The sequence below is a fragment of the Sciurus vulgaris genome (assembly GCF_902686455.1).
Source record: "Sciurus vulgaris genome assembly, chromosome: 1".
Taxonomy (NCBI): Eukaryota; Metazoa; Chordata; class Mammalia; order Rodentia; family Sciuridae; genus Sciurus; species Sciurus vulgaris.
The window spans coordinates 6,478,726-6,493,456 of record NC_136461.1 but is presented as its reverse complement, the minus strand read 5'-3'; the positions used below and the strand labels follow the sequence as shown (position 1 = coordinate 6,493,456).

At 41.2% G+C, this 14,731-nt stretch overlaps 1 protein-coding gene across 1 annotated transcript in view; it reads right to left on the bottom strand.

Annotated features, from left to right (window-relative positions):
* The window catches only part of SLC25A33 (solute carrier family 25 member 33), a 28,751-nt gene that overhangs the window by 5,272 nt on the left and 8,748 nt on the right, over window positions 1-14,731 (bottom strand). Inside the window, exons 2-4 of the mRNA XM_079148292.1 lie at window positions 11,886-12,065; window positions 1,928-2,005; window positions 119-219 (exon numbers count right to left, since the gene is read on the bottom strand). Coding sequence (XP_079004418.1) covers window positions 119-219; window positions 1,928-2,005; window positions 11,886-12,065 — 359 coding nt within the window. The remainder of the gene's footprint in view (window positions 1-118; window positions 220-1,927; window positions 2,006-11,885; window positions 12,066-14,731) is intronic.

Here is a 14,731-nt window from a genome sequence, read left to right as displayed (position 1 = left end):
CTTTTGAAAATGATTTTAGGTAAAAAAAATAACAAGAAGTGAATTTCTATTCCTGGGAAAAAAACAACACATGCTTTAGGAAGCGAGAGGCTTTTATCTCACTCACTAGGTAACATACCTGCAGAGCCAGCTGAGAAAATATGCACAATATTGCTATTAGGCACGAAAATGCCATTAAATTGCTCTTTGGCTTTGGAGTAACATGCAAAGTACACAGCCCTGTTAGAACAAAGAGAGAACGCTATAAAGAAATCATCATGGCACTATAAAATATATATGGGAGGTATAATAAATAATATGGGAGATAATATGTAACCAAAAGCCTGACCTCACCTGTGCTAAAACCAAAACCTGCCCAGGAAGTTCTTGTTTGCCTAGCCAGAAATTATTTAGTGAAGACTGAGTGTCTAAAACAATTGAGGAAAATGAGATTTTGGTAATAGGTGTACAAAGTCCTTTTATGTTCTTCATTCTGAATGAATGCTAATCTGTTAAAGCAGCAATATACACTTTAAAAGCTTGTAACATTTCTAAAATACACCACACTTCTATCTCTTACACCAAAAAAAAAAGTCAAATATAATTTGAACTGGTCTTGGATAACTCAGGATCATAAAGGCCAGTGCAGTGTTTCTGTCCCCCACCCCAATATTCTCAGTCTTTCCCTTCGTTCCTCCTTGCTGCTGGGGCTCAGGAGTTCAGGCTGCTTGGAAGTTTCCCTGTAAAGAGGCAAAATGCTTTTTTCTGCTGGCCAACAACCCAATTATAGGATTTAAGTTTTATCTTAGGATCTTGACTACTGTTAAATAAAAACTGCAGGAGGCCACTGCTTTGGACTAAATTCCTTCCTTACGCCCAGACAGAAAAAGTGGAGTTGTCTGTCACCAAACTCAGATGTTATCTGACCCTCCAAGAAATCAGGATTAGAGAGATAACTGTTAACTTTCCCAAAAGAGTTTCAACTGATGTGACCATCAAGTTTCCTCTGCTTTAATCCTTACAAAAAGGAACTGGATGTTAACCAGTTGTTTTTCTATTGTTCTGTCTCCCTGTTCTTATCTTCTGTTTGGCCCACTGGAATACACTAAATTTTATAGAACAAAATGCTGACCAATTCTAGAATTGGAAATAAAGTCTTTAGATTGTTGAAATTGTGTCCTCTGACAACATGTACACGTTCACTTTTATACCCAGTTACTCTCTTTATCAGCACTGTCCACAGCTATCTGCATTATCTGCAAAGACAGAATATTCTGCACCTGTATGCTCTCCAATGCAGAATCACTAGCTACCTGTGGATTTGGAGTATTTGAAACATAAGACTGAGGAGCAGAATCTTTCATTTTAATTAATTTACATTTAAGCAGGTGCATGTGGTCAGTGGCTATGCTACTGGCACAGCACAGCACAGCTTTGTATATTTTAATAGGCTTTACAGAGAATTTAAGCCTTGCTCAAAAAAAAGAAAAAAAAAAAAAATGGTGGGGGGACTGTCACTTTGCAAAGAAAGTAAAAAGTAAAGCCTGGATGCCTTTCCAGTTCCTTCAGATCAGTGTTTCCAAGTACACATGAATCATCTGTGGATCCTGCTGTGCCGTAGGTCTGGGTGTGCCCCACGATTACATGACTGTTTTTCTCACACGCTCCCAGATAATACCACGTGGTGACCACACACCACACTTAGGGCAGCAAACACTCAAGGGAGATTACAGGTGATGAGAGCAAATTAGCTTTCCTATTTAATAAAATAACCAGAATCTTTTCCTCTCACACAAAAACAACCGCAGCTATCACCTTCTCTCCATGTCAGATATATTCAGGTAAATCCAACTCAGAAAAGGAAACTGGCTGGTGAGCAGTGCCTCCCAGGCAAGGAAGGCCCCAGCGTGGACACTGCTCTTATGAACTAGAGCAGTTCAATGCTTACCTTGATGGTGCAACTCCAACCAAATTTGGACCCAAGCCTCTAAAGAGTGACTTTGGTCCCTCCTTCTCCAAGATCGACCTGAATAATAAAAGACATACCTGTAAAAAACCCCTTAAGGACTGTGCCAAATGGCGACAAGTCAACTTTCACATCAGTTCCATGCAGAAGGCGACCCCGAGTATCGTTTCCACTAATGCAGTGACACAGCATGCTTCGAAAGCAATCACTGGGTATGTTTTCAACAGCCTTTTCCCTGCTCAAGCAGGAGCAAGATATTCAGAGTCTGTGCTACACACCGAAATGCTACTCAGGATGAACATCCAGCAAAGGGAAGCATCCCCAATCATAACAAGGTTCCCTGAGGAACAGCTCTGAGATTTCTCTGAGTGGCATTTCTTTTGGAAATACCTCTTTATTTATAACAGTGCTATCTTGTAGATCTTTGCCTATGGTAGCAGAGTCCTAAAGAGGGACATAAGGAACAGAAAAATCTAGTAAGTTTCATGGTATATGTGAAGGTTATTTAAAGCCAAAGTCTAGTTTCTTGAGCCCCAAGAGGATACTGTGATACCTTCTTTATTTATTTTTGGGTAGTGGGGATTGAACCCAGGGGTGCTTAACCACTGAGCCACATCCCCAGTCCCTTTTTACATTTTTATTTAGAGACAGGGTCTGGTTGAATTGCTTAGGATCTCACTAAGTTGCTGAGGCTGACTCTGAACTTGTGATCCTCCTTCCTCAGCCTCAAGAGCTGCTGGGATTATAGGCATGCACCACCATTCTTTTATTTTTTAAACTGAGCTAATATATATAACAAAGTTTACCACCTTGGTCATCTTTAAATGGACACATCAGTGATACTGAGGACACGGACACTGTTGTGGAAGCAGCTCCCATTTACCTCTAGCACTTCCTCTTCAGCTGACACTTCCCACCAAACACCCCGCCCCTACTCCTCCCTGACCCTGCCATTCCACTTTGACTCTGCATCTGGCTATTCCAGACGCCTCCCACCAGTGCAATCACATACTACGTGTCCTCTTTGTGAATGTTATTTCCCATGGCATATTTTGAGGCACATCCATGCCCCAGCATGTGCCAGAATTCCCTTCTCCTTAAAGACTGGATGATATTCTACTGTATATTCACCACATTTTATTCATCCATTCAGTCATCAATGGATACCTGAGCTGCTCCTACCTTTTGGCTATTGAGTAATGCTGCTATGAAGACAGGCAGACAAATACAGCACCTGTTCAAATCCCTGTTTTTAATACTTTTGGACCTACACTGAGTGGCAGAATTGCTGGCCACAGGCTTGTTCTAGGCTTTGAAGAACTGCCATGCTGTTTTCCACACAGGCTGTGCTGTGATACATTCCTACCAACAAGGCCTAAGGCTTCAACTTTCTCCACAACCTTGCCAACATGCTTAAAAAATTAATACGGTTTCTAATTCAAAGCAACTCAGAAAATCCTAAAATGGTATGGAACATTCTTCAACATTTTTCTACTTCAATATAGTAATTCTTTAAGTTGGTTAAATTTATCCTTTTCAATGGTTCAATCTTATATTTGCTTCCATTAGAAGTTACCTTGATTTTATTAATGGTCTTCTCTAATGTAATCTCTTTTCTCCCTGCGCGTGCGCGCGCGCGCGCGCGCGCACACACACACACACACACACACACACACCCACCCACCCACCCACCCACCCACCCACCCACCCACCCATGGGACTGAATCCAGGGATACTCTGCCACTGAGCTACATTTCCAGCCCTATTCATTTCTTATTTTGAGACATCGTCTCCTTAAGTTCCCCAGGGTGGCCTCAAACTTGCAATCCTCCTGCCTAAGCCTCCTGAGCAGCCAGGATTACAGGTGTGTACCACCATGCCCCCGCCAATCTTATTGAGAATTTTTCTTTATTTGGTAACTAGTACCTTCAATTTGACAGAATTCTATGTTGAACCAAATCACAAATAATCACATCCTAATCGAAGGGTGACATATTATGTTTTACATCTTCAGGTGACACACTGGAGGTATGATAAAGGGTATTTTACTTAATGCCAATAGCAAAGTGAGTCTGGCTAATTCTCTATCTCTACCACTTCCACATATCTCACGGAGAGAAGGTCTTCCAAACCAAGCTGAAATTTTTGGTGCAAGAGTCAGAATGATGTTTGCTACGTGGCATGTGGACTGTGTTCAAGTCCTGTCCACCGACAGCTTTTCTCCCTCCTCAGGTAACAATGTCACTTTTCATGCTCTAGATCCCCTGGGTACAAACCAACCCAACTGTGAATCTCAGCTTCTCTCCTCCTAATTTTTAGATGTTCATGAAATATTTCAACTGCTTAAAGTAAATATTGATACCTTAAGATCAAGTAGACAAGAAAAAGAAAAGGTGTTTGGTTTAAAAAGAGAAAGAGTAAAACCCTATTTATGCACAGAAGAATCTTATACTGAAACACTAGGGGTTGGGAGTGTAGCTTAGTGGTAGAGCACTTGCCTAGCACATGTGAAACCATGGGTTTGATTCTCAGCACCACAAATAAAAATAAATAAATAAATAAAATACAGGTATTATGTCCATCGACAACTGAAAATATTTTAAAAATATTTTAAAAATGCTAGGGAACCCACAAAAAAGTTAATATAGCTAATAAATAAGTCCTGTAAGGTTACAGGATACAAGGTCAATAGGAGAAATCAGTTGTATTTCTACACAGGAGCAATGACCACTCTGAAACAGAATCTAAAAAAAACCAAAAAAGCAAAAAAACCAATTCCAAGCTGGTTGCAGTGGTGTGTGCCTGCAGTCCCAGCTATTTCGGAGGCTAAGGCAGAAGGAAGGATCATCATCTGAGCCCAAGAGTTTGAGGCCAACTGGGTAACACAGTGGGATTTCTCCTAAAAAACAAAAAGAACAAACAAACAACAAAAAAAACCCTCCAATTCCATTCACAGTAGCATCAAAAGGAATAAAATATTTATCTCTAGAGACATGAGCTAAATTAGCAGTTGCCAGGGACAAAGGGGGAAGGGGGACGGGAAACACTGCTAATGGATACATGTTTCTTTTTTGGATAACGAAAATATTCTGAAATTAGACAGTGGTGGTGGTCACCTAAATCTGAATATACTAAACCTCACTGAACTGTAGACTTTTAAAATGATGAATTTCATGGTATGTGAATAATTCTTTTAAAAAATAGTAAGCTAGACCTCAGTTCAATTTACATAATCAAATTACTTCAAAAAATTAGAAACTGAAGTCTTATTTTCTAATCAGGGAATCTTTCTTTACTGACAGGCAGTCTTTTGAAGTGAGGCCAGGACACAGTTGATAGTATGGCCCAGACTAAGCCCTCTGATACAAACTCTGCTTGACTCTACCACACCCAGACCAGGGAACACATACTAGTGCAGTGGACATTTCATTTTTTTCTCTGTGGCATCTGAGAAAGGTCAAAGCAAATGAGTTTAAAATAAGACCTAACCATACATGGAACATACTTCAACAATGGAGAGGAAGGAAGTAATGATACGTGCTACAGAAAGGATGAGCCTTAAAAAACATTCAGCTGAAGGAAAGAAGTCAGACACACGAAGCCAACACACATCATTTACATGAATGTCGGGGGGAAATAAATCTATAGACAGAAAGCAGACTAGCATTTGGTTACCTAGGACTGGGGCAAGAGATGGGAATGATGCAAACAGGTAAAGGGTTATGTTTTAAGTGGGGACAAAAACGCTCTAAAATTAAATAGTGGTCATGGTTGACAAAATTGTGAACATACTAATGACAGCTGAATTGCACTTTTTCTTTCTTTCTTTCTTTCTTTTTTTTTTTTTTTAAATGAAGAGATGGGTCTTCTTCTGTACCGAAAGCCAAGCCTCCCAAGTGGTTGGGACTAAGCACACAGCACCGCACACAAAGCCACACCAGCTGAACTGCATGCTCTTGAATGGGCAGACTGTGAGGCATACCAATCACATCTTTTTAAAAAATATTTTTTAGTTGTCAATGGATTTTTTTTTTTAATTTACATTGGTACTGAGAATCAAACCCAGTTCCTCACACATGTGAGGCAAGTGCTTTATCACTGAGCTACAAACCCAGCCCTGAATTACATCTTTATTTAAATAACAAATAAAGTCAGGCAAAGAGAAAGGAGGAAAAAATTACTTAAGAAAGATCTAGAGTAGGGGAGAAATGCTATTGTAAAGCAAAATTTAGTTCTTGTGCTTAATCGCTTATAACAGATTAAATGCTAAAATTGAAATATGGATTGTAGAATAGTTAAAAAGTAGCATATCAACATGAAATGTCTTGAATTTGAAAAGTACTGTGGCTTTAAGAGAATTTTCTCTTGGGAAATAAGTGCTGGAGAATTAGGGGTAAAGGGGCAAACCACATGGCACCCACTTAGAGATGGACAGAAAATATATGTATGGACAGACAAAATAAAAGTGAAATGTATCAAAATGTTAAACATTGGGTGAATCTATAAAAAGGCATAAGAAAGTCATCGGTACCATTCATGTAAATTTTCTCTAAGTCTGAAATGATTTCAAAATAAAAACATTTTAGGCTGGAGCGCAGTTCACTGGTAGAGTTATTTGCCTAGCATGTGTTAGGTCCTGGGTTCAATTCACAGCACCACAAAAAACAAAAACAAACTAACTTAAAAAAAAAAAAAAAAAAAAAAAAAACCTACTAAAAAAAAGTTTACGATAGGCTATAAAAACAACTTAGATCATGATTATAATGTAAACACAATTCTTAGGATTCTATAAACACAATACTTCAAAATGAAATTCATGGGTTTCAATGAATATTCACACTGGTCAAGAGTAAACCATTTGGCTCCTAAGAGAGACAGGAGAATTTAATGTTTTCACATTCAAATACTTTACTTTCTCAAAGCAGGACTGTTTAAAAAGGCCAGCTCTTAACAAAACTTTTCTTAACCTTGAAATAACCAACACTTCCTGACATAGTATATAATAAAGGTTTTTAATGCTAAGTATACTCGACAATCTTTAAAGTTTGGATTCCGTCTGTGGTCCCAGAAATGTAGTGTGCAGCTCTAGAAGCCATTTAAACACAATTAAGGGAATCTCTGGCTCCAGGAAGCTGGGAGTCTCTCATCCATAATGGAGCAGGGAGCTCATGTCCTCAAGTGACTCAGACCTTTAGAGAACTGAAGACAGCCGTCTCCATAGTTACGCATATTAACAGTTGGCAAAGAGTCAAATCTGTTATGTAATCCAAACATCTAAGCTATTTGGGTGTTTACAACACTTTTCTGGAACAATCAAGTTCCTACTATAAATGGTCCACTTTAGCTTCGAAAGAAGGTTTATAAGGATCCAGACTCACTTTCCCATAGTCACATCAACCTTCATTTGGGAAAGAAATGCAAGAAGGAATTGAGAGTCTTGCTTGGAGCATTTCAATCTCTTTGCTAGTTTCAGACCACAATATGTTTACCACTGACTAATCCAAGACCAGTGTCTTACCTAAACACTTCAGTTTTTAAAAAATACAGACTGGCTCAATGATGCATACATTACATTACTTTTCAGATTAAAAAGAAACTTGAAAAAACAAATATAAGGCACACCTCAGCAGTTTAAAGAGTAGAAGCCTTATTGAAAAAAAAAATTAAACCAAACTTTTAAAAAAAGCAGATACCTGAAATAAACATTACTCTGGTATATTTAATAGGGGGATCCTGAATTTGTTAATACCTTGGCTTTTATTCTTTTATGTAACTGTTCAAAGGATAAAAGTAATCCATTCTCCAATAGAGAATTTTTTTCTCTGATGTTAACCTGAGTAAACAACAATTTGCATTTTGAAAAATAAACTTCCTATAAACAAACTGCAACTGATGTCTTTTAAAGTATCACTCCTCCACAGCAGGACATGTGATGAGTGGTCGAAGTTTAACGAACCCAGAGGGCTCTGCCACTGAGCTGCACCGTAGTGCTTTTTTTATTATTATTATTTTTTATTGAAGCAGGGTTTTGCTAAGTTGCTTAGGTTTGCCTGTGTCGCTGAACCTGCAACCCTCCTGCCTCAGCCTCCCAAGTCACTAGGATTACAAGTTGCATGCTACCATTTGGGCTTTTGAATAACTGTGTCTTCTAGAAATGTAAATAAAAAACAAAAATGGGTTTTGCAGCATAGGGGAAAGGCCTGAGCCCTTGGCCTTGCTTATACAAAGAGCTCTCTCTGTAGGCCACAGCAGCTGCCCCTGGCTCAGGGGTGCCTAATAGTCCAGGTGAGAAAGGGGGCATTTCCACTGGGTGGTGGTCCAATGAAAAGCAGTCATCCTCGAGGCACACAGCCTATGGTGGCCTGATTGCAAATTGCTTAAGAACTCACCCACAGGAAAACATATGTGCTGTCCCTGAAGGGCCACTGTGCTTTCTTCAGATGGGAATTAGGTAATATGACGTTCCCCTTTGAGGCCCTGGCCACCAAGAAATTCATTTACAAATCTTATGTTGAACACCACAGAAAGCACATGTGTAAGACAGCAGCCAATGCTTCTCCACATGGCAGGGGACGCAGAGTCCTCATATGCCGTGTCTATCGAGCGGCCCAATCCCGTCCATCCGCTGGTTGTCCTGAGTGCTAACTCCATCACAGGCCGCACTCTAGGTGCTTCAGGACACTTCAGCAATCATAGTCAGGTCCCTACCTCCAAGAAGTTCAAGTGGGGGTGGCGAGGGGAAAGTAAAGAACATATAAACAAATGAATTGCACTGTTGGAAGGAGATAAGTGCTGTGGATAGAAATAAAGCAGGAAGTGGGGATGGGTGTGGGCGAGGGTTAGTTTTAAATAGCATGGTCACTGCAGGGCCTTCCTGCAAAGGTGACAAAGCCACGTAGATAATGTCCACAACAAGCACCCTGTGGTAGAAAATGTTCCTGGCCTTTGAAAGGAACAAGGAGCCTGGAGGGGCAAGGGAGGGACACAGGAGGTGAGACAAAGGACAGCTGTGGGCTGCGGCTTTTGCTTGCAGGAAGATGGTAGTCTCAGGAGGGATGGAAGCGGAGGAGTCTCCTGCTGCCGTGCTGAGAACAGAGGATGGGGATAGCTAAGTCTTAGGCCAGGGAGTTGGGAAGCCAATGTCATGACACAGGTGTGACACTGGCCTCTGCCAGGACTACTTCAGAAGAGGTGTTGAACAGGGGTCAGATTCTGTATATGTTCAGAAGGCAGAGTTGACAGCATCTACTGTGGGGTTGAGAGGAACAAGACTCAAGGGCAACTCTAAGGCCCCTGAGCTGTACAGCTGCAAAGGAAGAGGATTTAACCCAGACGGGGAGCTTCGGGGGCAGCAGGGTTCAGGGAGTTTGGTTTGTACTGGTCACATTTGGAATGGTCAGTGAATGTTTGAGCTGTCCAATAGGCAGTTAGACGGGCTGTGAGAGAAACACTGTCATTCACAGATGGTATTTACAGCCACAAGATGAAACATGATCACCAGATCACCAAGGGAGGGGCTGTCACTAGAGGAGAGGTGTGGGCTCTAAGCCCTGCTAGTTCCTGCAGCAGGGGGCGGTGCGGTACAGACAGCCAGGGAAACAGGAGCAGTGGCCGGAGAGGCTGGCAGAGGACATGGTCCTGGATGGCTGAGCCAGGAGCTGATGTGACTCTGCCCGAGAACCTGAAAGACCAGTAGCTCAGCCTCAATCCTAGGGCTCTTGTGCTGTCTTTTAAATCTTGCTCTTAGCTGCTCAAAATCCTTAAAGGTAGCTATGCATCAGACATGACTTTGGTGCACATCTTTTGACTTCTGATCTGCATGTCTTCATTCTAAAACAGTGACAGCAGGCCTGAGAGGGCATACCTTGAGGTGGCCGTGGAGACAATGACGTACTACTACATGAAAGTGGACTTTCATTACTTGGAAGCTATAACATCAGCTGAGGCGTATTGGAAAATCTCAAAAAATACATGTATCAGGCTTAGGAGATAAAGCTGAAGTAAATAAAACAGTTCTCAGCCGAAAAGTGCTGCTTCACAGATGCTTTTCCAAAATGTTAAAATTTTACTTAATTCCTTCTTTATATTTTGATATGCATATAGTGTAAGAGGTTTAAAAGTATCCACATGTGGTATTTAATTGTTTTGTAGTTGTGGCTGTATCAACCAATGAAGGTTGTAGGGCACAAATGTTTTTGTGCAGCGTGGAAGATGTTTCTTTTAAAAGATGGAGTAGCCCTTTTCCTTTGAGTTATGTTTTGATAAATGACTGTCCTACTTGGGGACACATATGGGGGGAGGCAGGATTTACTGGAGATGAGAGTCACAAGGTATCAGAGATGTGGAGTATGTATCTTATAGAATTAAAATAGAAATATTCCCATTTATCTTACAGGCTCAGCCCTGCTGACACCCACAACTTTGGGTAACAGTCTGCTGGGTATAGTAAACCTAAATTCAGGGTCAAACGGAACTAAGCAAGCATGTATGAAAGCCAGCAAAGTGGGCAAGTCACTTCACTGTTGGGCACTGCATGCTCCTTAGATGAAAGGTGTCACCTGGACCCAGGGTCTGCCTCTGCTGTGAACAGCCAGTGGGAGGTATTTTCACAGTCACTAAGGACAGTGGCTTGTTTATCCTGGCTGGAGTTCACATCTACCTCCTTGTCACTGGATTCTGTTTTCTCTGAGCACGACCCTAACCTCCTGCCTGTTGGGTCTCTGCTCCCCTTTTCAGTGTTTAACGTAAAAAGGTGTCATCTGGCTCTGCTCAGTAAGCTATATGTACCCTTTATCATATTTGGCAGGGATGCCAGAGCGCTGTACACGTATGTTTTACAAACAAAATGTATCTAAGAACAAACCAAGACTCATTCCGTTAACTAAGATGTGGCTGAACTCTGCCTAAGTGCTGAGTGTGTGGGTGTTAGGCCAGAGAATCTCCAGTTGCTGCTTCTTTTACTTACGTTTCCCAAGTAGATCTCTACAGGAATAAACAGCAATTTCTTCCCTGATATATCTTTTTCCTAGGATAAGTTAGAGGTCTGAGTGTCATGCTCAGTTAAATTCAACTATCATTTATTAAACATCTCTTTTTAAAGTACAGCTAAAAAACAGATATCATTAAATGCTCTTCTGAATCTTTTATTTTGCCTTAACGTTAGAGACTGATAACCCAAATTCAATTTAGGAATATTTAGCTACTTTGTAAGCAAGTGAGATATTTTTTCTGCAGCAAAAATAACAAAGAAGGCAGCTAGCCTAGTAATAAAACAAAAGAACTTTTGTAAGTTATTTCCAAATAAAAAGTAAAATTCAAAAGCATTTCATTTGCATACCATTCCCTCTTAAAATACAACCCATGTCTTGTTCAAGTTAAAAAATTTTATCCCCTTAGTTCCTTGTTAGCCCTCAAAAGATCTGAGCAACAGTGACAATTTGATGCAACAATTTAAACACAGGTTTTCGGTTTGCTTTGTAGTTTGGTTTACTCAATCATCACTGGACGATGATCACATGCACAGCAGGACCCTTGTGGCCAAGGGCACAAGGTCAGGGTTCAAAGGTATCATAAAGAATCCTAGTTCTTGCTGGATATGCTGGCATACATCTGTAATTCCAGCTACTCAGAAGGCTGAGGCAGGATTGCAAGTTCGAGGCCAGCCTACGCAATGTGGGTGGGACCTTGTCTCAAAAAAAAAAAAAAAAAAAAAAAAAAAAGAAAAAAAGGGACTGGGGATGTAGTTCAGAGGTAGAACAACCCTGGGTTCAATCCCCAGTAACACACACACACACACGCGCGCGCACGCGTGCGCGTGTCACACATAAATACCAGTTCTTAAATAAGGACAAAACATTTCATCTGATGGACATTCTGTACTGACAGCAGAACAGGAGTGTGCATGGCAAGAGCACAGAGGACTGGACATGACAGAACTTACTTCAGAACCTGTAGGAGTCCAGGTGTCACTGACGTTGGTCTCACCATTCCAGCTCCATTAATGGTCCCCAGATGAACCTGAGGATAATAGACGGTCCGGAAAGCGAGTCTTGAAGACTGTAACCTGGTCTTAATGACTTCTAGTGGACAAGTGAAAATAGCACCAACTGTGCCCCCACACCTGTAAGAGAAGAGGTCACAGCAGGATCAGAGTGGCCCGATTCTCTGCAGGAGCAGGACGTGGAGTCTAACTTTCTCTTAGAAAAAGGGCACATATATTAAAGAAAACAGAACACAAGGGAGGTTAAAAAAAAAAAAAAAGAAAAAAAAAGCTGAAATTCCAGAGTTAAAGTGATAACCACTGTCACCATATCCTCTATATTGGCACAGACATGTCACCTTGTCTTGGTTTTGTACTGTCCCTCAGTGTCGATATATAATATTTTAAACATTTTTGTTTTTTTAGTTACATGTGATATATAATATTTTAACAAACTTCCTAACTTTGGACATTCATGCCATTTCTCATCTCACTACATAAGGAATACTCTAGAAAATGTACATCAAAACCAAATATTTGGGTAATGTCGCTATTTTGAAATTCCATGTTTATGACAATATGGGTCTTTATTAAAATCTAATTTATATTTTAAAACTTTACTGCTTACTGATTATCCCTTCAAGCTAGGCTCCTCACAACCGATTATGTGTAGACTAACGTGGGAACAGACTCCAGCACCAATCTAAATCATCCAAAATAACTTGTGCAACTATCAGGGCTAACAGAAAATTATTCAAAACAAGCTACTTCACCTTACTCCATTGTTCCTCTTTTATCCCTTTATAACCCAGTACTCATCAGGTGCAGTGGCGCATGTCTGTAATCCTGATAACTGATTTGACTTAAAACACCTACTTCCTTCTTCTTTTACACAATAGTATCCACGAATCACATGTTTGATAAGCTAGTAATAATGAACAATGTCAAGTACCATCTAAAGCCACCACCCATACCACCAGGGACATAGGCTTTCCTCCTTGGAAAATGTGGCTCTACAGTATGATAATCCTCAAGGTCAGGACTTTGCATCCCTCCCATCAGGACCCAACAAGAGAGATCTCAAACAGTATGTATTCACTTGAGATTTCATGGAGAATGTTTTTTAAAGGCACCTAACCATCTGGGAAGAGCATTCGCCCTTTACCTTCCACCACCTGCCGCCTGCACTAATAGTAAGCTGCTGTGGGGCCTGGCACTCAAGGAGGTTCATGGCCCCCACTGCACTGGCATCTCAGACAGAGAAAGGTAACCACAGAACAGGCACTGGCACTGCACAGCACTTGCGCCCTGGCTCTAGGAAGGCAGGGTTAGGTGGGGGAAACCCAGAAGGAAGCAACCCAGCCCCTCCCACACAACAAATGAGATTAAACCTCTAAGCAGGCCCTGCATCGGGAGCTGAAGTTCCAGACAAGCACTGAAAGCCCTCTGCTACACAGCAGCACTGCTGCCATCAGCCCAATGATGACTGTGACAAGCATTCGCTCTCCGACGATCCTAAGAGGCAGGAATAACTGTTCCCAATTTACAAGGAGGAACCGAGGAGACAGAAACGTACAGATGGGGGAGAAGAGGACAGAGGTAACGGTGCTTGAAGTCACAACAAGGACAAAGCCTAAACTGAGCTGCCATTTACCACAGTGGTTTCTGAATTGAGGGCCTAAACCCATCAATCACAAAAGCACTTTGAGGGATCACAATCAGGATGGGGAGGCAGGAAGATAAAAACCAACAAATCCCTGTTACCAAAGGCAACATGGCTCTCGATAAGCTATGAACTTTTTCAAAGTCTCCAAGTGCCTAAGTATTCAATCCTAAATCCCTATGCAGGTCCTCTGTCTAGCTAAGATAGCCTCTTGAGGGGTATTATGGAAAGCAATTATATTAGTTTGGTTATAACATTATATATTAGTTTGGTTAGTTAATTTAGACTTTGTAAAACTCATTTTTTTAAATCAAGAAAGAATTTTGAGTCTTACTTAGTTAATATTGGTCTGCATAATTTGTGCTTAGCACTAGGCTGTATCCAAAGAAAACAGGATAATGGGGAGCAGTTTTAAAAAGATTGAAAAACTAACTTTCTAACTCATGCCTAGGGTTAGACCACAAAATAAACTCCTCCTCTCTAGTATAATACTAACCACATGCTTAAAAAGTCCAACATGCAGGAGGGATGGAACTCAGGGCTGGATGCTGCCTGAAGGGCAAGAGGCTCTGGCTTCGAGGGTCAGTGACACACACACCATAGAGATAAAAATTCATAAACGTACTTTCCAGTATTTTCAAAATGTTGTAAAAATTACCTGCTATAGAGTAAGATAAAGAAATACCTGAAGTTGATTTATGGTGAACAATCTAACTCCATGTGACCAAAAAAGGAAAAAAAAAAAGCTTCTATTTAAATTCTTTTATCAAAAAGTCAACAAGTTCAAATCAGACACAGGTCAACCACCTTCACTTTGTCCCTAAGTCAGGTGCACTCATATAACTTTGGCCACTGTCATCCAAATCTATGCCGCTGGTGGGAAGATGACCAGCGGGAAGAGGTCTGTCAACAAAGCTGCCTCCTGACAGCCAGTGACCTCTCTGAGGCAGCAGGCCACACACTAAGCACCACAGCCACTTCCTTATGTTGTGCCCCGCCAAGCGCAAGGCATGGCAGTGTCAAGAAGACCAAACCCGGGCACTCACAGGCTCAGGAGCCTTGACAACAAGGTAGGGAGGCAAGGTAGGGGATCAGTGTCACAGCAAGCAACCAAGCCACAAGCAATGAAGCACCGAGACAGAAC